The 27,389-nt window shown below is 33.0% G+C and overlaps 2 protein-coding genes across 2 annotated transcripts; both read right to left on the bottom strand.

The window, feature by feature from the left end:
• Window positions 1–2,106: 2,106 nt before the first annotated feature.
• LOC112038657 (benzyl alcohol O-benzoyltransferase) lies at window positions 2,107–8,220 on the bottom strand. The gene is made up of 2 exons (XM_024071487.2): window positions 7,746–8,220; window positions 2,107–3,197 (listed from the first exon to the last, which is right to left on the bottom strand). The coding sequence occupies exons 1-2, from the start codon at window positions 8,190–8,192 to the stop codon at window positions 2,298–2,300; spliced, it is 1,347 nt and encodes a 448-aa protein (XP_023927255.1). The 5' UTR covers window positions 8,193–8,220; the 3' UTR covers window positions 2,107–2,297.
• Window positions 8,221–15,417: 7,197 nt separating this feature from the next.
• On the bottom strand, window positions 15,418–20,432 carry LOC112029064 (benzyl alcohol O-benzoyltransferase). Its single transcript, XM_024061758.2, has 2 exons — window positions 19,897–20,432; window positions 15,418–16,629 (listed from the first exon to the last, which is right to left on the bottom strand). Exons 1-2 carry the CDS (start codon window positions 20,341–20,343, stop codon window positions 15,715–15,717), a joined length of 1,362 nt encoding a protein of 453 aa, XP_023917526.2. The 5' UTR covers window positions 20,344–20,432; the 3' UTR covers window positions 15,418–15,714.
• Between the last annotated feature and the right edge of the window lie 6,957 nt (window positions 20,433–27,389).

Genomic DNA, 27,389 nt, shown 5'->3' with positions numbered 1-27,389 from the left:
CACAACTAAGGTTCAAAACTTCAAATTCCTTCTTCCTATTAATGTGTTTACAAAAAAAGTTGTTATAATATTTTGCATGAATGAAAAAAAAAAAAAAAAAAAGTACTTATAAGTGAAAAACTGTTCAATGGTCAAAAAAAGTTGTTATAATATTTTGCATGAATGAAAAAAAAAAAAAAAAAAAAAGTACTTATAAGTGAAAAACTGTTCAATGGAGTCACTTTCTTGAAAGAAACAGACAAATTTACGGATGCACGAGGGAGAAGTTGCCACCAGCAAGAAGACTCTATCCTCCACCGTGTATTTATTAATTTTTATCGTGTTTTGTTGTATAATTATTTAGTAAAAATTATTTTTATCAACTTATTTTACTATTTAGCTTATTTTTATTACTATTTAATTATGGGCTTCATTGCACTTTTTGGTACTATTCATAAGTTTTACTGTACTATTTTACCTAACTTTTACTTTTATATATAGTAATTTCAACAAAAGTTTTCAGTTTCAATAAAATAAGCGGATCCTAAATAAATTTCAAATATGTACTATAGTCTATCATATGCGCTTTATATATAGTAATTTCAACAAAAGTTTTCAGTTTCACTAAAATAAGCGGATCCTAAATAAATTTTAAATATGTACTATAGTCTATCATATGCGCTTCAATAAATTTCAAATATGTACTATAGTCTATCATATGCGCCTTTTCACGTAGAAATGATGGAAGAACAAAAATCAAGTATTCACACGGAAAACTAGGGACAAACAAACTCAAGAAAATCACTTTTTTTTTTTTTTTTTTTCACAAGGAAACAATCAAACTATGACTGGAAAATTAGTCTTTGAATTCCACTGTAGCACTCTATGGGACATAAGACTAGTCCATAAGTTAAATATCAAGAGCACTAAATCATACGGGTAGTAATTCATGTTAATAGATAATCTAGGATTTTTAATATATATAAAAAGAGATAATATAAGAAAAAAGAAAGATAATCAAAGAAAATTAGTCTTTGAAAGAAGATTTTTTTCCCTCTTTGTATTAGATAAAATTGTTAGAGGCTTTACAGTTTCAACGAAGAATTAATCAATATAACCATTGAAATTCTTTTAATTACTCAATTATATTAGAATTTAAATTCATGTAACATAAAAATGATATTTATTTATATGAATCAGGTCATTTCAGGTTAAATACAAGTTAAGCAGATCAACATGAAATTGTGTGGTTTAATAAGAATATATATCTAGGGTTTAAATCCTCCACCTCAACTATTGATGTATCATTAAAAAATAGTGTCATTCCTAAATTTCCATTTGTGGTCATGCTACAAGAATAAAATGTTTTTTTTTTTTTTAAGTAAACAATAATACTTATTAGAACATACACATAAATAGTAATACTAGTGTTTAAAATGAGTTTATAATACATTACATAATCAGAATACAACTACAAAAGGGCTTAATTTTTATAGTTGTAGATTGGAGTCATAAATAGCGGACACTAGACACACACAACTAATGTGGGATAAGCATCCCTGTTTTTTTTTGAGTAAATAGTAAAACTTATTAGGACACACGAAAATAATATTACAAAGGTTAGACTCTTTTATAGTTGTACTCTGGTTATGTAATACATTATAAATCCCGCTGCAAGAATCAAATGTGGTTATGGTAGAAAATGGAAAATGAGTCTTGACATAGCTCCGCCACAAACGGGTCCAAAACAACAAATATTAAATGATGTAATATTTTTCCTAAATATATATTAAGATAGAGAGAGAATGCAAATATTTTAATAACCATTTATGTGTAATAGTGTTCTTCTGAAAAATATTTATGTAAAATAGTGTGTTTGGTATTTAATAAATGATGAGTCATATAAAATAATATTATTTTAATCAAAACTTGAGACCTTAGTTACAATTTAAAAAGAAAAAGAAAAAAAAGAAGAAGCTAAAATGTAAATTAGATTTGAAACTTGGAATTAGAGGTTTTAATTGGATGAAAATAAAATTATATGACTGAAATGAATTTTAGTCAAACTTGGAAGGTGCACTTTACATTTTAGCCACAAAATAAAATCCAAATTTAATTCTATAGCCTCCAATAATATTGTGTCACATCATAATTTTACAAACAAGGAATTAGATACTAATATTGCACCACATCATAATTTTACAAACTAGAGTTTAGATGTGGCTACACATGATCACACTCCGACGTATATTCTATACTCCGATGTCATACACAACATCTCTTATTTATCACACTGAGTCATTGAGTGGATTTACATTTTACAAGCTAGAGACAATAAACTTGGACAACACATCCAGCTCCTTAACGAACATTTCCATAGCTGGAGCTGGCAAGCAAATCGGAACGACAATACCATCATTTCCCATACCATTCTTGACAGGAATAAATGTGCAAATCACACCAGGTATAGCCCCAACCCCACCTTTGGCTGGCCCACCATAAACTGGTTTGCCCCACCCAAAATCTACCTTTTTAAACCCGGCACGTGTCAAATCTGACACAAGGAAGGTCCTCACCACAGTAAAGTGGGGCCTACCCCTAATGACCAACATATCAGCCAATGACCGCATGTACTCCTCATTTACCTTATTCTTCGCTTTCTTCACCAATTCCAAAGCATAACCCAATGGTTTCTTACACAGTTTCTCTGCAGTCGTAACTGCCCCAGACAATGCAAAGCTATTACCGTAATAACCGGTTGGTAATGGAGGATTGAGTTTTGTAGATGCATTGATTGCGCAAATAATGCGGACCTCCTCATCTAGGTCAGGTTGGATCGCTATGGTGCGACAACGCCAGAGATAGGCTGTGAGTAACTCAAATGTAGAGCATTGACTTAGGTGGTGTGGCACAAATTTACGGAGGGCGGAAATCTCAGTTGGTCCGAAGAAGAAGAAGCGATGGGACATGTCATCGAGAGGGATAATGGCGCCCTTAGTGTCAACCACTTCGTCGTACTCAGGATGCGCGTATGTCACACGCGGTGGGTCACGCGCATTAAGGAGATGTCTTTGCCATACAGGTAGAATGGATGGGGAACTTGCACCACGCACTACCTCGCCTACGACCATCAGGAATTGGACAAGTCCGATTCCGTCACTTATGGCGTGGTTAAGACCAATGGCGAAGATGAATCCACCGCACTTGAGGCGTGTCACCTACTAGGTCAAATCAACACAATGACATTATTGAAAAAGACATATCTATGATCAAGGCTATCAAAATTGAGATTTTACCAAGTGTTCGAGGATTAGATAGTAGGATTGGCAAAAGGAGATTCTACTTTTCGATTTAGGAAAAAAAAAACCTATAATTACAATTCATAATATATGTTAAAGAAACATTGAACAAAAGTAATTTTTGACACAAATTAATACAAAAAGTCAATTGTCAAGTTGTACTATTGTAGACAAGAAAGTACCGTGAAAGTAGTTTCTTTGTTTTTTTTAACAAGGTGAAAGTATTCAAAAAGTGTTTTTTTTTTTTTTTTTTTTTGATAGGACTCAAAAAGTTTTAATGAGAGTAAGTGCCTATTTGTTTCAACTTTCCCAAACCAAAAAGCCGTTTTGAAAAAAGCTAAACAAAAAGCCTGTTTGGTTAGTATAAAACGCAATTTTTTGGAAAAAGTTGTGTTTTGGGTTTGTGAAGAGAACACACAAGCCATAAAAAGAGCTCTGAGGTGCATTTTGGAAAAAGCCCATGCACGTTGATTTATATCCGTTGGACTTTGTGTGCAATTACCAAATTGCACTCCACATTTTACTGAAATTTGATAAATCAAGATCTGTAGCTAGAAAGTCATGGCTTCCTCTCATCTCATCTTCAAGCACAAGCCTCTCCTCCATGCTGCTATACAATCTGAATCGTGCTGCTGCAAGTAAATGTTTCTCTTGACCAATCCGAACCGATCTTCTTCGTCTTCTTCTTCTTTCTTCTTCGTCTTCTTCCCAAATTGCCCACTGTGTTTCAAAATTTAGAGTTAAAGTGTGGGTACTGGGTACTTGAAGTGTGGGTACTAGTCTTCTTGAAGTGTAGGTACTGGGTACTGCCAGTAATATGTGAAGGAAGTGATAGGGAGGCTCTGTGTGGCAAGAGAAAAGGGAGAAAGAAAAAAAAAAGAAAAAAAAAAAGAAAGAGGTTCTGGGTGGAATGTTCTGGAATGTTCTGGATTGTGGAGGAAGTGGTAGGGAAAAAAGAGGAAAGAAGGAAAAAAAGAAAAAAAAAAGTAAGGGTACGTGTGTGGAGGAGAAAAAAAGAGGGGGAAAAAAAAGAAGGAAATACGGGTGAAAAGAAAAAAAAAGGAAAAAAAAATAAAGAATAAGAAATTAAAATCGAGAAATGCTATCACAATATTTTTACAATACTTTCACAATAAATCTTAAGTGGTAGGTTATTATTAGCTAATATTGGTGAGAAAAAAATAATTTTTTTAGAAAGAGAAAAAAAATTTAATAGTACATTCAAATTAAAATTAGTATCAATTATCATAATATTTTCACAATATTTTAACAATAAATTTTAAGTAGTAGGTTATTATTAGCTAATATTGGTGAGAAAAAAATAATTTTTTTTAGAAAGAGAAAAAAATAATTGTAATAGTATGTTCAAATTAAAATCAGTATCAATTATCACAATACTTTCACAATAAATCTTAAGTGGTAGGTTATTATTAACTAATATTGATGAGAAAAAAATAACTTTTTTAGAAAGAGAAAAATTGATTTAAGTATTATGAAGTATTTGATTCAAGTATGAAATAAACTCCTTTATATATACACTGTTTTTTTTGGTAATTTACCACTCAAACCACCACTTTTATAAGTGCTATCTAAACATTCAATTTTTTTTAAAAATATTTTTAATAGCTTTTACCAAACACTCAACTTTTTCAAAAATCACTTTTTGAAAACTCCACTTTTTCAAAAAGCCAAATTTTAAAAAGTTGAACCAAACTCACCCTAAAAGTACTAATTAAGTATATTATAAAAAGGACAGTACATATGTGTGTATATATATTTCTTTGTTAATTAAAGGATAAATGTTTGCTACAAACTTAGTGTAAGCTAATTAGTACAATTCCACTCAATTTTTTTTATTTGATGTGAATTTTGACAAAACCATCATTGGATTTTTTTTTTCTTTTCTATATCCTCTATACTTGCAAAATTTCTAAAAAATAAAAAATCAATAGTTATATCATCAATCAAATGTTTAAATTTCAAGTTTTTGTAATATAAAATTATGAATAAAAAATAATTTTATGGATCAAATAATAAACAACTTTCAATTGGCACAAACATAAATAATATGGAATTCAACAGTTAGATTTTCAAAATACGTAGTCATGTTGATTTTTTTAGTGGGAATATGTAGCTGTTAGGTACAAATAAGTTTGGAGCCAAAATTTTTTTCAACTAAATTAGTTGGTTTGTCACTTTTTGAAAACTCCACTTTTTCAAAATGCCAAATTTTAAAAAGCTGAACCAAACTCACCATAAAAGTACTAATTAAGTAGACTATAAAAAGGACAGTACATGTGTGTGTATATATATTTCTTTGTTAATTTAAGGATAAAGTTTTGCTACAAACTTAGTGTTAGCTAATTAGTACAATTCCACTCAATATTTTTTTATTTGATGTGAATTTTGACAAAACCATCATTGGATTACATTTTTTTTTTCTATATCCTCTAAACTTGTAAAATTTCTAAAAAATAAAAAATCAATAGTTATATTATCAATTAAATGTTTAAATTTCAAGTTTTTGTAATCTAAAATTATGAATAAAAAATAATTTTATGGATCAGATAATAAACAACTTTCAATTGGCACAAACATAAATAATATGGAATCCAATAATTAGATTTTCAAAATACGTAGTTATATTGATTTTTTTAGTGGGAATATGTAGCCATTAGATACAAACAAGTTTGGAGCCAAATTTTGTTTTTAACCAAATTAGTTGGTTTGTCACTTTACACAGCCATGTCCACTGCCATATTTTAAAAATTAAAAAATATATATATAAACACACGCATTCACACACACACACACTATAGTTGTTAACAAAAAATATTCGTTAAAAAAAAATCAAATAACTATATAACTAAGTAATGGTAAATAAATTTATAATTAAAATTTATTTAAAGATATTAAAATATAATTTCATTAAAATTTTTTAGTATTTGGTTGCTTAACCCAATAGATAGTGTATATTTCAATTGTATTGTGTTGTTTTATCTAATTCATTGAGTAATGTAATGAATACTTTTTTATTTATGCAAATTGAGACTATAAGATATTTTCATAGTTAAGTGAAGCTACAATAATACATTTTATCAAAAAGGCTCTATTACTTGAAGTTGTTTTGATTCTAATTATATATTATAATTTTATAAATAGAGTTTCTTTTGGTTGTAACTATTTTTAAATCATAAATGTCTACCAAAAAATATACACATGGATATTAAAAAAAAAGAAGAAGAAGTAATAATTAGGGGTGTTCACCAACCGCATAAACTGCACCAAAACCGCCCGCAAAATGACATAACCGCATCGCACCGCACTGCACCACATAGTGCAGTGCGGTTTGCAGTTTTATAATAAGAAAACTACACAAACCGTACCGCACCGTACCCTTTTTATATATTAATATATTTATTTGGTTTTAATATTAAATATATTATTAATAGTTTAATAACTCTAGTTTTCAAAAAAAAAAAAGTTTAATAATCCTAGCAAGTGTTGACTAGAAAAGCCAATCCAAAATAAAGAAAAACTAGCTCAATAATTTAAAACTTTGCCCAAAAAAAGGGGAAAAATTAGTTTTGGGCTGAGTAGGAAAAGCCCAAAATTTGAAAAATATACCAATTTCAAACCGCATCTTATATATAGTATCGCACATGTGACTGCAAAAATGAAGTGCGTTGCGGTTATAGTTTTGACTAAACTCTAAACCACACTACACCTCATATGTAACCGCAAAAACAAGGTGCGGTGCAGTTATAATTTTAGCTAAACCACACCACAAAGTGCAGTGTTAAATCATAAATGGCTACCAAAAAAACATACACATGGATATAAAAAACAAAAAAAGTAAGAATAATAAAAAATTTGATTGAGCCTAAAAAATTTTCTCTAGATAAATTTGAATACAAAAATTCAACTACTAAATTTGTATCTAGAAAAAAAAGTGTAGTTTTGAAGTATGAAAAAAATAAATTATTTCAATATGTAAATATATTAAATGCCGCAATTTAATTTTTGCCTTTGAACCCAAAATTCGTGAAGTTGCCTTGCATGACTAAAAGTTGCACTCAATAAAAAAGTTGTTTTAAATAGCTGTAACTAAGGAAATTCACTTTCAGTGAAAACACTAACGAAATTCACTAACAAATAAATTTATAGTAGTTCTTTTTTCTTCTCCTGACATAATTTTTTATACAACTTGTTGAAATAATTGACTATGGATACTAAATAATCACTTCCACATTCCATAACTTTTTTTTTCCAACATTCATATCAGTTGCCCTAGCAAGTCACAACAGAAGTTGTATCGTCGACTTACTTTAAAAAGTTTCTTTTAAATTTGTCATGTGGTTTTCAGGCAAAATAATCTTTCCAATAATGGTGGGAAACTTTAACAAGCTGGAGCATTTTTTTTCTTGTTATAATCATCCAATGATTCAACAACTTAGATATATGTACCTGAATATGCAATAATGGGCAATTAAGGATTCCTCTAGAGCCAGGAACTTCAAAAAGGAGCTCCTCCCAGCATGGAAATGGGGGTTGAAGTGTATCACCAAATTGTTCAAGTGTAACGTCAGCATCAGCCTCAATAAAGATGATACCCTCACCAGTACATTCTACTACAAGCTTTCGGCCAGGTCCTTCCCTAAGCCTACCAGCAAATGGGTAGTAAAACACAAGTGTTTGTGCAAGTGCCTCTCTAATGACTCTCACAGGGTCTCTACCTTTCATTGAGGGATCATATTTATAGAATTGTATGAATGGAATTTGAAATCGAAGACCCTCTTGGTCATCAATATCAGAAAGTTGTTTGAATTCATGGGGTGTGGGCTTAGCTGGGACAACTAGTTCTGGTTTGCGTCTTCTTACTATGAATACTAGAGAGGTGGCTTGTGGTGCCATGCCAAGAAGAAAGGGGGTTTGATGAGAGTATATAAGAATAATGAGGAAGTTTTTAGTGGTTGTTGCAGTAGTGTGAGTTACGATGTTTTTCGAAGTAGAATTTATAGCAAGCAAGTGAAGGATAAATTTTAACCGAAAAAAGAAGGATAAATTACAACGCACTTTCACCTTTTAATAAAAAGACTCTCCCGGAGACGAATTGAGAGAGATCTACAGATCGAAAAGAACATGTGGATGTAAAAGATTGAATTTTCTTATCCATCAATCATTGTTGGAAGGTGAAAAATGACAAACAAAAGTACAATCGGCAGGGAACATGAGAGGATGGCATGCATTATCACTTAAGTCCCATAAAACAATTATTTCTTAGTGTATTTTTGTTTTATTTTTTTAATGGTCAAAATTTTACTGAGAATTCTCATTTAATGATTTTCTAGTACTCCTACGTAATACAATCCTAAGATTTTTGTTAAACTCATAAAATGATTATTATAAAACAATTTATTTTAGACCATATAGTAACCATTGTGCATTTAAAACTTTAAAGTTTAACCTCAAAACCATAGCAAATTAAAGAGTTTAATATATAATTAATTATTTCTAAATGTTTTTTCTTATACCCTCATTTTATGAAAAATAATAAATAATTATATAAAATTTGAACTTTTAACACTCTTCAATGGTAACATTTTTTTGTATTTTTTTTTTCTCGAATTAATATCTTTATATTTATATTTCTTTTATAATTTTTCAATATAAAAAAGCTTGATAAATTTTTTTTTTCTATTTTTTTCAATGAAGTTTGATGTATAAAAGAAATATATAACAAAATATAGTTAAAATATAAGGATATATTCATAGAGTGTCTAAAGAGTCTTTTATTACTACAAACTAATTCACAATTTTTGTCACAATTCTTATTACGTGGTAGACTATGATTGATTGGTTATTACTTCCATATAAATTGGAATAGAGCCAAGACTCCTAGTTAGGCGGTTGTAGTATATATATATATATATATATAGAAAACTTATTATAAAAACTCCAATTAGTGTTACTAAATTCAAGAAGTCAATACCATACCGTAGGCTATTTCTAGGGCTGTATAGGCACTGCCCGCCAACGACGAAACTGGCCAGAGCCGAACCGATCCACCCGCCTCAAACCTCCACCGCCGGTGGTTGGCAGCAATTTTCAAGCACTGAAGTCAGCCGTTATAGTTGTCGGCGAAGGTTTTTGGATTTCGATGAACAGCGAACCAAATCAATTTGCTTTTATATATAAAAACTTGAGATTTCTACCCCCTTCAAGTCAGATCTAAGATTTCCATCCCCACCCACAACAACCCACCACCATTTTCAACTTTTTATCTTCAAGCCACCTCTGCTTTTGCTGCCACCTAGGTCAAATCTTCAAGTTGTTGTCTCTGCCTCCATCGCCTGGTGGTCAATTAGACTTTGCAGGTGAGTCAATCGATGGTTAGTCCAAAGAATCTTTAGCTTGTTTGGGTTTTAATAGTGGGTTTTGAATCTTTTGATATTTAGATTTGATCTAAGTTTTGATTTGTGGTTTGAATCCTTGAGTTTTCTGAGTTCGATTTTGGTTTTAGATCTGTCTTCCTCTCTATGTGTGTGATAGACAGGTGGACACCGACCACTGCGCCGACTGGAATCGCCACCGATGTTGTCATAGAGCGGTTCATTAGGCATGGTAGTGGCTTGGGTTTTTAGGAAACTGAAGGTTCTGGTGTGGTGTAGAAACGGCCACAAAAACCTGCCACATTGCACCGTGTACAGCCCTACCTATTTCCATTGGCCAAAGAAACAAAATATTTTGGTACCAGTTTATACTGTGTACTATTTCAGAATTACTGCTACTTTAGATATATATAGTAAGACTTAGGTACAGTACTTAAATGCTATTCTTTAGGTTTCCCTTTAAAATTTTGCCATATGGATTTTTTCTCATGAGATAGAAGTGTATTTTTAAGTTAAGTAGCCACATTACTGAATCTTAAGATGAGAACCTAAAGAACAGCACCTAAGGTACTATGCCTAAGTTTTATCCATATATATATTATATATATATATATATAATCTCAAATAGTCCCAATATATTAACTAGGGTTGTACATGGTGCAATGCGGCCTGTTTTGGAAGGCTTTTTTGCACCACACCTACAGGGGCAATTTTTCCTCATCCCTAACCGCACCTCATCTGTGGAAGGTTGGGAACCGATCTACACAAGGTGCAATGCAAGGTACCGGTTCGGTGCGGTTAGTTCGGTTAATTTATCATTTTTTTTAGGTACCAAACACAATGCAATTAACAACCCCAAACCATATCATGCTCATTAAAAAAAAAAAAAAAAAAAAAAAAAAAAAAAAAAAAAAAAAAAGAAAAACCAAATATTCTTTAAAAAAAAACAAAAGAAAACTACAAGCAAATTCACAATATTTTCTCAAACATAACCCATTTCCAATCACAAAAAATCCAAACAAAAAACTAAACCAAACTCGTAAAAGATCAACCAAACACCATTGAAAATAAATTACATAAACAAACCTGGTAGAAAGCATTGCATTTGTAAGGAGAAGCATCTGAACTCTGAAGTCAAAACATCAATAGAAACTTACGGAAGTTGAGGAGAGAAAGAGAGAGGAGCTGTGAAGAACTGAAGATTTTGCCGAGATTGGGAGTCTGGAAGAGGGAGACAGACAAGAGTGAGTGAGGGAGAGAAAGAGAGTGATGAAAGACCCAGTATCACAGATTGAGTAATAGTGAATATAAGTCAACAATCACGGCTAAAAGCACAGACAAGAAAATATATGAGAGAGAGAGAGAGAGAAGATGAATCTGAAAATTTGTATTGATAATACTGAATTACATAAAGATCAGTAAGGCTCACTGAGCACTTTATATACACAAGATTAATTAAATTAACCGCCCACATTATGCAGATCTAACTCCTGGAAATGGGGAAGTTTGTCAAACCTGTTAAGCTAAACCACCAGCTAAATCTCATGCCTAATCTAACGTCCCTTTGAATAGAACCAAACAAACCATTTACTTAAAACCAGAACAAGCCTCAGTAAACAAAACGTTGCGTTTGGTTGCCACCTATATTAAGTGAAACGGTGCATTTACTATTCTTCTTATTCTTCATGTTTGGGCTTCTTCTTCATAGATGTAGGACTGTGCTTAACATCCCCTCTCAAACTGGTGGGGGAGGAATCAACCAAAAGTTTGGAATGATGAACATGAAACAAAGGAGCAGGGAGGGACTTAGTGAAAATATTTGCAAAATTATCTCGACCTGAAACAAATCCAATTTGTAATTGTTTGTGAAGAACCTTTTCATGAGTGAAGTGATAATCCACCTCAAGATGTTTGGTGCGAGAATGGAAGACTGGATTAGGAAAAAATGCAATAGCTGAAACATTATCGCACCAAAAGATTGGAATATGAGAAAGGTAAATACGATGCTCCTTAAATAAAGTACGCAACCAAGATAATTCAGTTGCTTTGGTAGCCAAAGCACGATATTCAACCTCTGTTGGAGAACGAGAAACAGTACTTTGCTTCTTGGCAGACCAAGAGATAGGATTAGGCCCAAGAAAGACAAGTAATCCTGTAGTAGAATGACGATCCGTAGGGTCCCCAGCCCAATCAGCATTTGAAAATGCAGTGAGAGTTAAAGGTCCTGGAGTAAAAGAAATCCCAAAGTGTAATGTGCCTCTGATATAACACAGAACTCGTTTAGCAGTCTCAAAATATGTAGTGGTAGGATGACTCATGAACTGCATAATTGATGCACACTGAAAGCTATATCTGGACGAGTGAAGGTCAAATATTGCAGAGCACCAACCATGCTCCTATACTGAGTAGGATCAGAAAGTGTGACTCCATCATGAGGAACTAGCCTCGTGGAAGGGCATGAGGGTGTTTTAGTAGGCTTCGAATTTTCCATATTGAATCTGTGCAACACATCATAGGCATATTTGAACTACGTTAGGGTGAGACCATGAGATGTCCTGGTAATTTGAATGCCTAAGAAGTAATTAAAAAGCCCCAAATCCTTCAGCTCAAACACTTGACCCAAAGCTGTAATCACATTGTGAATCTGAGTAGTATCATTGCCAGTAACAATGATATCATCCACATACAAGAAAAGACAGTTGATGGTATGATCTGAGCTATAAACAAATAAGGAACTATCTGCCATAGAAGCAATGAAGCCTAGATGAAGCAAATGAAATGAAAACCTTTCAAACCATGCCCTAGGTGCCTTTTTAAGACCATAAAGGGACTTATGTAACTTAAAAACATAATCTGAATGAGCAGAGTCAATATATCTTGGGGGTTGATGCATATAGACTTCTTTTTTGAGATAGCCATGAAGGAAAGCATTTAACACATCAAGTTATCTCAATTCCCATTGATAGCTCATAGCAATAGCTAGGACTAGTCTCACTGTAGCAGGTTTAATAACAGGACTGAATGTCCCGTGAAAATCCACACCTGCCTGTTTTTTTTTTTTAATCCTAGGGTTTAAAATTAAAACGTCATCGTTAGTAGCTTACAATAGTTTTTTTTTTTTTTAATCTGATGATAAAACGATGTCGTTTTGGAGTTGGTATTAAAATTTAATATCAGGCACTAAAACAATGTCATTTTAGTGGCAGATTATATTATTATTTTTTTTTTTTTTAAAAAAACCTAACTTTTTTTCTTAACTTACCCAGTGTCGTTTCCTTCTTCTTCTTCTACCTTGCTTTCAGTTTTCATTTCTAGCTTTCAGCTTTTAGCTTTCTTCTCTTACACTGATATATATATATATATATATATATATATATTTTAAATCATAGTGTTTGTGTGTGTGTGTATATATATATATATCGGTGCGGTGCGGTTTCTCGTCGGAGTGCAAAATAGCCACTGCTCGCCGCATCGGTCGTCTTCGGTTTGCCCATATCGCCGCCAATCACCGCGCCGGATACTTGCGGAGAGGCTTGGAAACAGTCGGATCGGTTTGACATCGGCCAGTTTCATCGACACCGATTAGATCCTGAACATGCCTAATATTAACCTAATATATAGTAATATAAAAACATATTATACTAGAATTATATTATCTTTTATTTTTAGTAATTATGGACCAATTTACATAATTTTTTTTCACTTATATCTTTATCATAATCCCAACTAGGCCCCATATGATTTTACTCTTCCCACCCACCTAGAGACACTTTTGTCTTGTTTTCATATGTTTTAATTGCCTCCACCCGTTCCTTATCTTCCAGAGATAATTCACGTGGGAGTATGTTTCACGTTTTCTGCTACCAAACAACGCTGTCCATTTGGTTTTTAGTAAATACAAATTATTTAAATTTTTATGAATCAATTAATTATGCTCTTAAATACTAGTATTAAAAATATACTATAATTTATAATTTTTTTTTCCTTTCGTATGGCCTATCACAACTTTATAAATTTTCAATTGTTACATTTGATTGTATGGTTAAAAAAAAAAATAATAATAATAAAAAACAGATCTTCTTTCTTTTTTCTTTTATTTATTTATTGTTTCTAAAGTTTGGATTAAATGAAACTGTTAGAGTTCATAGATCAAAGCTTCAAAAGCTTTTGCACTATTTTATTTCAATCCAAATCTTAGGAAGTCAAAATGAAGCAAATAAAAAGTTTGTAGAAATAAAGTGTATTAAGGCCAAACTAAAACCAGTAAGTTGTAATTAGTAATTAATTACCTTTTGAGTTCTGCGGTCATTGCTGTACATGTGCATATATGAGTAATTAATACTATAGGCACAAACTTTTTTACAACATTTTTATAAATTGTTGTTGTAGTAAATTCTTGCTGTTTTTATCTGGACTTATCACTAATATTATTTTTTTTAATTACTAATAACTATTTACCATATCAGCAATTTGTTTGTAACTCTATCATTTTCCATGTATATATATATATCACTAGCGGAGCCAGAGGGGGGCGAGGGGGGGCACTTGCCCCCCCTGACTCCTCAAAGTTTTTAGTAATAGGAGTCTAAAATAGTTATATACTGACATGGAGGAAAAAAAAAATGAAAAAGTAAAAGAAAAAAAGACTTTTACTTGTTGAAAGTGACCAAATCATTGCTTTTGTCTTGTCCTACTGCAACTTGCACCTATGTCACTATTTTTTATTTTATATCATTATTTACACCATTTTTATTATTTATGATACTTTTCATAGCATTTTATCCTTGAATGATGCTAGAAATACTACAAATTTTACAACTTATGTCTTACAAATTGACATGTCACAAATTACAAAAAAATCATTTCAAACGTTTATTTATTATATTTTTTAAGTAATACTAATCACATTCTTACTCCATCAGTTTGTAAATTTTTTAGTAGCTATGGATGGGTTATTTTTGTTTATTTATTTTAATAATATGAAATATATTCATATTTGCTTACAATTTTTTATTTGTTTATTTATTTTGTTATTATTGTTGATTAATATTTTTTTAGATTAATTTCACTTTTAATATCATCTTTTAATTTTGCCCCCTCAAGACTACAATCCTGGCTCCGCCACAGATATATATATATATATATATATATATAAAAAGTAGAGTTCTGCTGTATTATTTTAATTTTGCCCCCTCAAGACTACAATCCTGGCTCCGCCACAGATATATATATATATATATATATATATAAAAAGTAGAGTTCTGCTGTATTAAAGCACCCTGTTCTCTTGTGACAGGCCCTCTTCAATTTCTGCAATTTTTGACCTAAGTTACGGATCCTTATATGAAGGCAATCATATTTTTTTTCCATACAAATACTGCCAGTAGGCACAGGTTTGAAGGCAGGAGTAAAAACTTTCTAGCTTAGATTACACTCTCCAAATTTTATGGTTTATCCCTTGTGATCTGGTGGTGCAGAATATCCTAATCACATGACATGATGACAATCATGCCAGTATCTCACGAAGCAGTTTAAACTTCATGAAAAATTCAATACCTTTTTTTGGGGTAAAATATATATGCAGTAATGCATAAGATATAACACATGCGTATTTGCTATATTTTCATTCAGTCAATTGCATTTTTAGCTTCTCACACTGAACGTGCATATTGCCTATCTTCATTCAGTCATCGCACTGGGCATCTCACACTCTAGCATTCAAGTCACAACAGTCATTTGCAAACCAGTTTTGAAGACTTTAAAAGGGTATCTAACCTTAATTAACAAATACCAAAAAACTAATAAAAATTTGAATTTAAAGTTGAAATTAACTACTCTGTACTCCCTATAAAAACTAGGGCAATGCTTATTACACACCGTGTATGCAAATACACGCTGCCCAAATACACTAAAAACGAGACTTAAAGTAATGTTTTTAGTGTATTTTTGCACTTTTATACACATTGTGTGCAATAGATTTTTCCCTAAACACTAATCTACTACAATATAAAATTCAAACTTTACCAACTCTTGGTAAATTGGGCTCACAAGCTAGAGACAATAAACTTGGATTGGTCCTTCAACAAACAATCCAACTGCTTTACGAATCTTTCCATGGCTTGGACTGGCAGGGAAATTGGCACCATTATTCCATTCTCTCCTTTACTATTCTTACCAGGTATTTGAAAGCATGACACTCCGGGGATGGCCCCCACCTCACCCTTGGCTGGTCCACCGTAAACCGATTTACCCCACCCATAGTCCACCTCTCCAAATCTGGCACGTGCCACACTCGACACAACGTACGACCCCACCCCATAGAAGTGGGGCCGACCCTTAATCACCATAAGATCAGAAACCGATCGCATGTACTCCTCTGTTACGTTGTCCTTCGCCTTCTTCACCAATTCCACGGCATAACCCAATGGATTCTCACAAAGCTTCCCTGCAGTTGTGAGCGCAACAGAGAACGCAAAAACGTTGCCATAATAACCAGGGGGTAAAGCAGGGTCGAATTTAGCATGTGCGTTGACAATGCACAACACACGAACCACTTCATGGGGTTTTGTATGGAGAGCTATGGTTCGACAACGCCAGATGCATGCGGTGAGTAACTCGAAGGTGGAGCATTGTTTCAAGTGATGTGGCATGAATCTCCTGAGTGTGGACACCTCCGTGGGGCCAAAGAAAATGGTACTGTGGGCCATGTTGTCATCAACTGGGATTGAAATAATGGTGTCCGCAACCATTTCGTCGTACTCTTGGTGTGTGCATGTCACGTGAGGTGGATCCCTTGCTTGAAGGAGATGTCTCTGCCACACGGGTAAGATAGAGGGAGCACTCGCCCCACGTGCCATCTCGCCCACTGCCATCATGAATTGCACCACTCCTGGAGCATCACTCATCGTGTGGTTGAGGCGAAGGGCGAAGATGAAACCACCACACTTGAGACGTGTCACCTGCCAATCATCACCAGGCAACATGATTTATGTAATTAATAAAGAATGATGCTAGAGATATATTGTAATTGTACTACGTAACCTTTAAATGCATGTGTCACCAATTATAAAAATGTAACTTTATCTTTCATTTGTCGTGTTGTTTGACATCCATCAATCATATCTATTACTTGTGAAGGTTAGCATTTTCCACCTTCAAGAGAACAAGGTAACAAACTACCAATAATTTTCCATCTATATATATATATATATATATATATGGACCTGAATGACTAATAACGGGCAATGAATGATGCCCCTAGAGCCAGGAACATCGGCATTGGGAATGGATGGTGAAGTGTGTGACCAAACTGTTCAAGAGTAATATCAGCATTGGCCTCAATAAACATGACACCCTCACCAATACATTCTTTTCTACTACAAGCTTCCGGACAAGCCCTTCCCTAAGCCTATCAGCAAATGGGTAGTAAAAAACTAGTGTTTGTGCAAGTGTCTAATGACTCTCACAGGGTGATTAATATTAGAAAGTTGTTTGAATTCATGAGGTGTGTGCTTAGCTGGGACAACTAGTTTTGGTTTGCACCTTCTTATTGTGAACACTAGAGAGGTGGCTGGTGGTGCCATGCCAAGAAGAAAGGGGCTTAATGAGAGTATTAAAAATAATGAGGAAGTTTATGATGTTTTTTGAAGTAGAATTTATAATTTACCTAACCTGGATAAATAATTTCGCGTGTTTAGGATCAAACAACATACGATGCCAACGACGTTTGTTTGTTTGGTTCAGCTTCTACTTTCTCACAAATTTACTACTCTAATTTATCATTAACGAATCTAATTTATCATTAACGAATCAGTTAAAGTATAATAATTGCTTTTTCGTATCAAAAAATAATAATAATAATAATTGCGTTTTGGTGTGTGGAGGAATGTGACAAACGGCATTGTTTTACATGAGGACGGTGAATACAAAAGCAAAACTTTGTCTTGATGGAATGTAAAGTCAGACCTAGCAGCAAAAATAAAAACTTATAATTTTCATTAAAAAAAAAAAAAAAAAATTGTTCATACTATAACGGACCCCTGTTTAAAGTCTCATTTTTGCTACTAAACATATTACTCTATATCTCTCTTTGCCTTGAACCAATATTTCTTTTTTTTGGTAATCAATGCACCAATATTTCACCTCTGCTTGAAACCAATGAAGCTTCATAATTCCAAGTTTCGTGTGATATGGCTTACATACCTTCTTGCTATTCTTCTCTTTCCTATTAGCCTACTACACTTGCAAACGACCAATATTTCTTCTTCTTTTCCTACAAGAGTTCAAATATTTGAAGGATGTGGAGCTCATTTTATCAAACAAAGGTTTTTTTTTTTTCTTTTTTCTTTTTTCATAAGGGAGACATTTAAGTTCAAATTCCTCCTCCCATTGTAACAATCGAATTTTATGGGATTGGGTTCAAGTTACACATGGTGTAATTTTAAGTAATGTTACACTATTCAATATTTTTTAGTTTGATGCGAATTTTGACAAATCTATCGTTGGATTACATTATTTTTGTATATTCTCTATGCTTACAAATTCAAAGTAATCAAAGATCAATAACCATGTCATGATCAATCAATTGTTTAAATTCAAGTTTTTGTAGTTTAAAATAATACATAAAATATGAGTTTATGGATCGAATGGTAAATAACATCCGATTGATATGAAAATTGACATGCATGTTATGAACATATAAAATATGTAGTCAAACGGTGATTTTTTCAAAATATAAATTCAATAATAATTTATTTATTAGTGTAATATTGTTTATAGTTAAATTAGATGTAATTTAAACTCATATATATATATATAATATGGTCTTAATAAAAATTAGGAATAGGTAAAAAAAAAAAAAAGGAAGACTAAGGTCAAGTTCTTGTATAGTCATATTATTAGTTTTTTTTTTTTTTTTTTTTTTCATCAGGGAGACATTTAGGTTCAAATTCCTCCTCCCATTGTAACAATCGAATTTTATGGGATTGAGTTCAAGTTACACATGGTGTAATTTTAAGTAATGTTACACTATTCAATATTTTTTAGTTGGATGCGAATTTTGACAAATCTATCGTTGGATTATATTATTTTTGTATATTCTCTATGCTTACAAATTCAAAGTAATCAAAGACCAATAACCATGTCATGATCAATCAATTGTTTAAATTCAAGTTTTTGTAGTTTAAAATAATAAATAAAATATGAGTTTATGGATCGAATGGTAAATAACATCCGATTGATATGAAAATTGACATGCATTTTATGAACATATAAAACATGTAGTCCATCAGTGATTTTTTCAAAATATAAATTCAATAATAATTTATTTATTAGTGTAATATTGTTTATAGTTAAATTAGATGTAATTTAAACTCATATATATATATATAATATGGTCTTAATAAAAATTAGGAATAGGTAAAAAAAATAGGAAGACTAAGGTCAAGTTCTTGTATAGTCATATTATTAGTTTATCTACCGGCTGATTCTTAGGCTACTGCAATTAGGCATCACCTAAGGCCCCTACGAGAGAATGGCCCCAAAATTTTAGTTCGGCTGTACAACAAACAATCTCTCTCTCTCTCTCTCTCTCTCTCTCTCTCTCACAAAATTGGAAATTAGATTTTAGCCCTCTCTCTCTCTCTCTCTCTCTCTCTCTCTCTCAAAATTGGAAATTAGATTTTAGCCCTCTTCACCTTACATAGAACTCCTTTATAAAGACAAAATAAATTGAATCATGATATTTAATTCTCTACGTAAAATTAATCTTAGTTTTGTTAGTATTAATTTATTGAATTACGTGCTAAAGTCCTTTTTGTATGTTAAGAGCATTGTAGCTTAGTTAACAAAAAGAGTTATATGTTTAAGTCTTTGTTTGGATATATTGACTGTATTGTGTAATTTTATTATTTATTGAAGTTGTTATTGATTTTAATAAACTAGATTCTATTGTTCTACACTTTATGTTGAAGAGTCATATTATCAATTTAAAAATAGATGTTAGTAAAACTCAAATACATTTAGTAATCTTTCTTCTCAAACAGTAAGAAGAATAAATTTTAAATGTTAAATATATATATATATATAATATTTTTATTTTTTAAAAACACTACTTAAACTTTAAATTATATGTTGTTTTGATCCTAAACACGAAAAATTAATCATCCAGGTAGGGTAAATTATGACCCTACAATGATATATATGACTATAATAAGCAGTATATGTACCTGAATAAGCAATAATGGGCAATTAAGGATCCCTCCAGAGCCAGGAACATCAAAGAGGAGCTCCTCCCAACATGGAAATGGGGGATGAAGTGAATCACCAAACTGTTCAAGTGTAACATCAGCTTCAGCCTCAATAAAGATGATACCCTCACCAGTACATTCTACTACAAGCTTTCGGCCAACTCCTTCCCTAAGTCTGCCAGCGAATGGGTAGTAAAACACAAGTGTTTTTGCAAGTGCCTCCCTAATGACTCTCACAGGGTCTCTACCTTTCATTAAGGGATCATATTTATAGAATTGTATGAGTGGGATTTGAAATCGAAGACCCTCTTGATCATCAATATCTGAAAGTTGTTTGAATTCGTGGGGTGTGGGCTTAGCAGGAGCAACCAGTTCTCGTTTACACCTTTGTACTTTGAACACTAGAGAGGTTGGTGTTGGTGCCATGCCAACTAAGAAAGTTGTGGAGCTTAGACTTAGAGGTTGTACTGTGTGTATTGATTGATATTTCAAAGTAGAATTTATAGCAAGAGATATAGAGAATTGCGATTTTCTTTCTCGTAGTGCTACCAATTACGTGCTCTGGAAATACCTATTATGTACTTTTTCGAAGAATAATGTACGGTCAACATTTTTTATTTTATTTTATGGGACACGGTCGACAATTTAATCGGGACTTTGTCAAACTATTTGGTAAAGACCCAACTAATCCAAATCCAATTTTCCATCTCTAATTCAAATTTAATATCGTTTCTTTTGACTTTGTGACTTTTCCAAGTTCAGATGTTGATTATTCCTTTACATATCTTCATTTTCTCTTTCGTTTTCCAAAAAATAAGGGCTGTACAGGAGTTTGAATAATATTATTTGAATATTTTTGATATATATATGGGTGAAAAAGTGTGTAAAATTGTTTAAAATATGAAAATGTGTGTTAAAACCACACAACCAATGGGATTTCCAATTTTGAAGTGAGGGTTAAACGTAAATCTGACCATTTTCATTACCGAGTTTTTTGAGAATCCATTATTGAGTTTAATGGTGTTATGAGCAATGGAGTCAATACCGTACCATACCGGCTTGTACAGTCAGAATTTTTTGTAACGGCACCTTGGCCGGTGCAGAAACACAGCTATTTTGTACCGCTTTTTGGTCCGGAGTTTACCGGGTTGTACTGGCAAAACTTGGAAAAAAATCAAATACCGGCCAGAAAAAGAAAAACAAGAAAATAGAAATTAAGTAATTAACAGTAAAAGAAAATACCATGTAACCCACAACACCGCCGTCGCGAGCACTATTCCAAAAGTGACCAGCCATTCTTCTTCTTTTTCATGCCCATCTGTCTGCCTCTCTAAGTTTTTATTTCTAAAGGCTCTAGTTGTTCGTTTTGTTGTGACTTTTAATAGTAAAAAACTAGAAGTAAAGGTGGTTCGCTTTTTGTAACTTGTGGCAGTGTGCCCTCCTAACACCCCCACGTGAATTGTTATAAAATTTTGAGAATTTAAATTTGAATTTTTTTTTTTCTCTGATGCCAAGAAGCTTCAAACGGCATTTTAACTTTTAATAAGTGAAAAAAAAATTTGTACTTATTTGTCAAACTTTATTGATTGTGATATTATTATTATTATTATTATTATTAAAGAAGTAGGAACATAAATTCTGTATTATTATTATTATTAATATTACCTAGTTGAAATTTTAACTAGAGATTAACATATTAAATGAGATAAAGATTTATGAATTTAAACTTATTAATAAATTATATGAATTTTGGTTATGAATATATATATATATATATATGTTAAGTTCTAAAAGTTTAAAACAATTGACAAATCGTGAACATAAACTTGTCTAGATATGGATCCTAAAGTCCATTTGTATTATTAAATAATACTCAAAGTGATTTAAGTCAAGATTCAAGAACATACATACTGTAGAAAGAAGAATTCAGAATCTACCTAGTTCGACCGATCGAGAGACAAGCTCGATCGATCGAGAATCATATAATTAGGCCTGAATAGCAGTTCAAGCCCAAAAAGGATTAGGGTTTCAGATCTACTTCTTCTAGTATATAAAAGGAACCCTAAGCACGTTTTTAATAACTCTTTTCAAAGAGAGAAGAGTGTGCCTCCTTTGTATCTAGGGTTTTTTTACCCAAAAAGCTCTCTCTTGTCTTTTACTGGTGTAATTCCTTGAAAAATCTCAAGATCCAGTATTGTATAAGTTGTCGTTTTCTCTAGTTATCAAATGTACAGATGATCTAAACCTTCAAAGGTGGTCTTAGAGTCACAAACAGGAGAGTTTGTGTTGATAAATCTTTGAGTCAGATCTCAAAGTCACAAGTGCGGGTGCTTGTATTACAAAGGCCAAGGAAAGAAGTAGTCTGTGGACTCAAAGTTATCACGGGGTTATGGTAGTAAGTTCTACATGTAGTAGAAATAGGATGTTAATGGTCTAAGTCTTATTATAAACTTCAATTCTTTTTAGTGGATTTGATTTTTACCTTGAGGATAGTTAGGTTAAATCCTCCCCAAGTTTTTTACCAGTTTGGTTTTCTTAGAAGATTATATCATTGTGTTTTTTATATTTTTCGTTGCTTTACATGATATGACTTTATTGTTTTAACCTAGATCTGAATAATAAACTTAAGTATTCACTTGGTTAATTAATTAGGTTAAACAATCTTGATAGGCCAAAAACAAATTTATCCATTGTGATGAATTGATTGATTAATTAGCCAAGTTTAATTAATTAATCAAATTAACATACAAACGCGTGATAGTACAAACAAATCACCAATTAAACTAAGTATGCAATAGAAAATAAATTGACACGGTTTTGTTTACGAATGGGGAAAACCAACACAGCAAAAACTCCACTGGGTGATTTTAAGGTCACCACTCCCAAAGCTCCACTATTATTACAACAAGCGATTATAAGTAAAGGAATTCCAATACCTTATACCAACTTACACCCTTACCTCAATATCAAATTGGACTTGTTTTGTAGTGACAATTTCTCTTTTTGATGCATGGCTTCCAGTACATGACTAACCAATTGCGTAGATCCCAATACGCGACTTCAATCATCAACTAGAGAAGGTTTTTGGCTGCAAAGTGCTTCAGTTCATCTACAATGAAGATCAAGAAGATGCTTGGTTACAAAACCTTACAGTGCACAAACACAGCAACTTCTACAAGAATGATGAACTATGGCAAAACTCTGTTTCTACTCACAATTTGCTTGAACAAACTTTGCTCAACACTTGTGCAACTTATGTCCTCTTTGACGGCCCTTAAAATAATCATTTTATATGTCTAGGGTTGTGAGAAAAGAAAGCCCAAAAACATAATTACGGATTAGAGTCAAAATAGATCTGAAATTCTATTTTTCATAAACCTCGACAGATGCCTATCTGTCGAGCTACTGTCGAGTAGCTATCGAGCCACGGGGCTGAAACAGCTTCTTAAGCTCAATAGATGGCTAGCTGTCAAGATAGCTGTCGAGCTTTAATGACAGGCACTTCTTTAGCTTGAATCTTGAACAAACTTGCATGTCTTCAACACTTGATCTTGAAACACAGTTTCTTGAAGTATTAAACACATCCTAGATATACTCAAATACAAGTAAAGTATGTTTTGTCAAAAGATTAGCTAATTACATAAAGTAGTGACATATGTTCCTAACAAGTGAATCACATATGTCCTAACAATCTCCCCCTTTGACAATCCGTGACAAAACCACAACAAACAAATGAAAATATTAGAGAAGTCATAAATCACTCAACTCATATTCACTTATTGAATATAATAAAATCTATCCTAACACAAACTCTTGAAAAACTTTGCAAGAAGAGAGTTTATGGTAAGAAGATTTTGACAACCTGTATTTTTGAAACACTTTAAACAAAACTCATCAAGACATCTTTGTGTGAAACAAAAATAATAGGTTGCATACACGTAATAAGAAGCATGTGCATATAGAAAGAAAAGAAACAACATATGTAAGGGTAGGTGAAAGAAACATACATCAACATATAAAAAAAATAACTCCAATGTATGTCAATAATGATCAGATCTAATGTACAAGAATAAATGTATCTAAAGTAGAGAAAAGAAAAAGATACAAGTAATCTTCACTACATCCCTCAAGAGAACAACACTCCCCCTAACAAAAATATCTTATACTAACTCTTCTCCTAAGAATGACTACTCTCAAACCAAAATTACTCCTCTTTTTTGTCATGAGTGACAAAGGGTAAGAGTGTCAAGTAACATCTCATCGATAGAGTTAGCATCTCCATCATCATCATCATCCTCAGCCTCAGAATCAGAAGCCACTAGAGGAGGTAGAGGAGAAGCCTTAGAAGCGAAGCCACCCATTGTCACCTACCGCCGTGGAATATGGCCGACACGAACGTTCACTTGATACAGCTCTGTAGAAAGTGTATCAAGGTGAGCATCCATGTGCTGAAGCTGTACTATGATGTCTTCAAGTGACACATCGCTCGTAGAGGAGGAATGAGCGAATGTGGATAGAGCAGATCGAGATGGAGCCGAACAGGAGGGAGAAGCTACTGAATCCAACTGCTGTGACCTAAACTGCGCCTTGCTACGTTTAACGATAGCAGCATCTATGGCACACATGACAGAGAAGTGATCAAAAGAGGAAAATGAACAGAAAAATGGCATAAAATCTGCATGATAGCCAAAGAGAAAATGAGCTTATCATGGGTAGCCGTATCCCTAAACACATCTATAATAGAAAGAATAAAATGTGAAGGAAAATCTATAGTGAGGTGCATTAACAAAGAAAGCAAAAATCAAGCACGAGGCTCTGTGATGGAGTTATAGTGAGAGAGTGGGTGCAAAAACGAATTGACCCCTTGTGATAAATTAACCAATTAATTTAGCCAAGTGAATTAATTAAGTTAATTAATATGTAAACGCGTGGTAGCACAAACAAATCACCAATAAACTAATTATGTAGTGGAAAATAAATAATATAGTGATTTATTTACAAATGGGGAAAACCTAACGGCAAAAACCCCACCGGGTGATTTTCAAGTCACCACTCCCGAAATTTTACTATTATCACAATAAGCAGTTATAAGTAAAAGAATTTCAGTACCTTATACCAACCTACAATTGAACCTTTACCCCAATACCCAATTGGACTTATTCTGTAGTGACAATTTCCCCTTTTGATGAATGACTCCCAAGTACGTGACTAACCAATGCGCGGATCCCAGTACGCGACTTCAATTACCAACTGTAGAAGGTTGTTGGCTGCAAAATTCTTCAGTTTATCCCAACGATGAAGATCAAGAAGATGCTTGGTCACAAAACCCAAAGGTGCACATACACAGCAACTTTTTCAAGAATAATGAACTAAAGCAAAATTTTGTCTCCGGTTACAAATTGCTTGAACAAACTTTACTCAATGCTTGTGTAACTTAAGTACTCTTTGACAACTTTTAAAACAATCCTTTTATATGTTTAGGGTTAGGAGAAAAAAAGGCCCAAACACATAAATACGAATCCCAATAAAATTATATCATAATTCTAAATTTCATAAACCTCGACAGATAGGAGCTGTCAAGCAGCTATTGATCACATAGGGTTGGAACAACTTTCTTAAGCTCGATAGATGCAGTTGTCAAGCCATCTGTCGAGTTTTAATGAACTTGCACTTTCTCAGCTTGTTTCTTAGACAGACTTGATGATTTCAACACTTGATCTTGAAACCTTATTTTTTGAAGTATTAAAAACACCTAGAACTACCCAATTATAAGTAAAGTGCGTTTTGTCAAAGGATTAGCCAGTTACATAAAAGAATGACATATGTTTTTAACAAGTGAACCACATATGTTCTAACAAAATTCATCACCATGTTCATGAATCTAGGACCTTTAGCAAATGGCTTACATGGTGTAAACTGACAATCACCCTAAACAGAAGGGCGCTCGCAAAAAGCAGACATCATCTATTCTTTGGACATAGTCTTCAGACGCTCACAACCGGGATAGTCAGGATGCTTTACCCTCAGGACACGGAGCACATCCGCAACAAGCTACAGTGTGACAACAATGCACGTACCTGAATGCGAGTATGAAAGAGAGGTACTAAAGAATCAATTTCATGCATGTTGGAGTAAAACTCCTAGATCAACACTGAAGGACATGTGACCGGGACGTCACACAATGACTCCCTACCCGACTGTGAATGACATCGGGTAGGTTAGTGTCAGCGAAGTCCGCCAAAATGACTCGACGTTTCGAATGAACACCTTGTTGAGAAAAGTTCTCCAAGAAGTCCTTTCAGGCATCCTCATCATGGAACCGAATATGAGAAGGAGTAGGATCAGACGAAGACGATGCCTCGGAACGAAGAGGGTTTCGAGACGGAGCAGACTTAAGTTTAGGTGCCATAAACATGACTAATGTAAACAGAAAAAAGAGGAGAAAGAAAGACAATTAGAAAAGTCTCAAGCAGTTCAAATATATCAAAATATATTGAAAAGAGAGTACGTATGCATGGGAAATGCATGAACATGTGACATGCAACATAAAATTCATTATAGGCTCAGCCTAATCCAATTCTACCAGCACATAAACAATTCATATACATCTAAATACATGATAATACTATTATAATGCTAATGTGATGCAATGTATGAGATTTTAAACTCATTTAAGAAAACACCCATCCCAATATTGCAACAATAACTCATCACTTTTGAAAAACCCCAAAATTTTTCAAAAACACCAAACCTAAGTTTCAAAATATGAAATGCATGTAAATGAGAGAAAAGAAACTTACCAAGTGAAGAGATAACCTTGAAAGAGCTTGAAAAACACTTGGAAAAGAGATTTGGAGTGAGAGAGAGTGATTTGGGAGGTGAGGAGACAAAGCTATCGAGAGAGAGATCGAGAGAAATGAAGTTCGAATCACACAGAACCTATTTATAGAACTTCAGTAAATCTCGACAGATAAAGGTGTCGAGAGGTATCGAGTCATCTGTCGAGCCAGGTGTCGAGAAAACAAAACATTGACAGATGAAGTTGTCGAGGATCTGTCGAGGGATAAATCAACCAAAGGCTAACAGAATCTCAATCGATCCACCAAGTGTCGAGAAGTTATCGAGGAGATAGAAGTTTTCCCGATTGATCCACCAGCTGTCGAGGAAGTGTCGAGATTGCGATAAGAAATAGCTCAAGAGTTCAACAGACAGTCAGGTGTCGAGATTGCATAAAAATAGTTTTTCAAGAAGGGAAAAACACAAATATGAATACAATCAAACATGCAACTCAACCAAGGATCCAAATAACATTTTAAGCTCTCAAAATCATCTCTCAACAACAATTTTAAGCACAAAGATCCCAAAAACACACACACACACACACAACAAGTCTAATTGATTTTATATTTCAAAAACAAGTTAAGACAGTTTAGTGAGCATACATTAACATATGTAAAATCTTATAATGGCCA

The sequence above is a fragment of the Quercus suber genome, unplaced genomic scaffold (assembly GCF_002906115.3).
Source record: "Quercus suber isolate HL8 unplaced genomic scaffold, Cork oak 2.0 scaffold_286, whole genome shotgun sequence".
Lineage (NCBI taxonomy): Eukaryota > Viridiplantae > Streptophyta > Magnoliopsida > Fagales > Fagaceae > Quercus > Quercus suber.
Note: the sequence above shows the minus strand (reverse complement) of the source record. Positions and strands in the feature narration are given on the sequence as shown.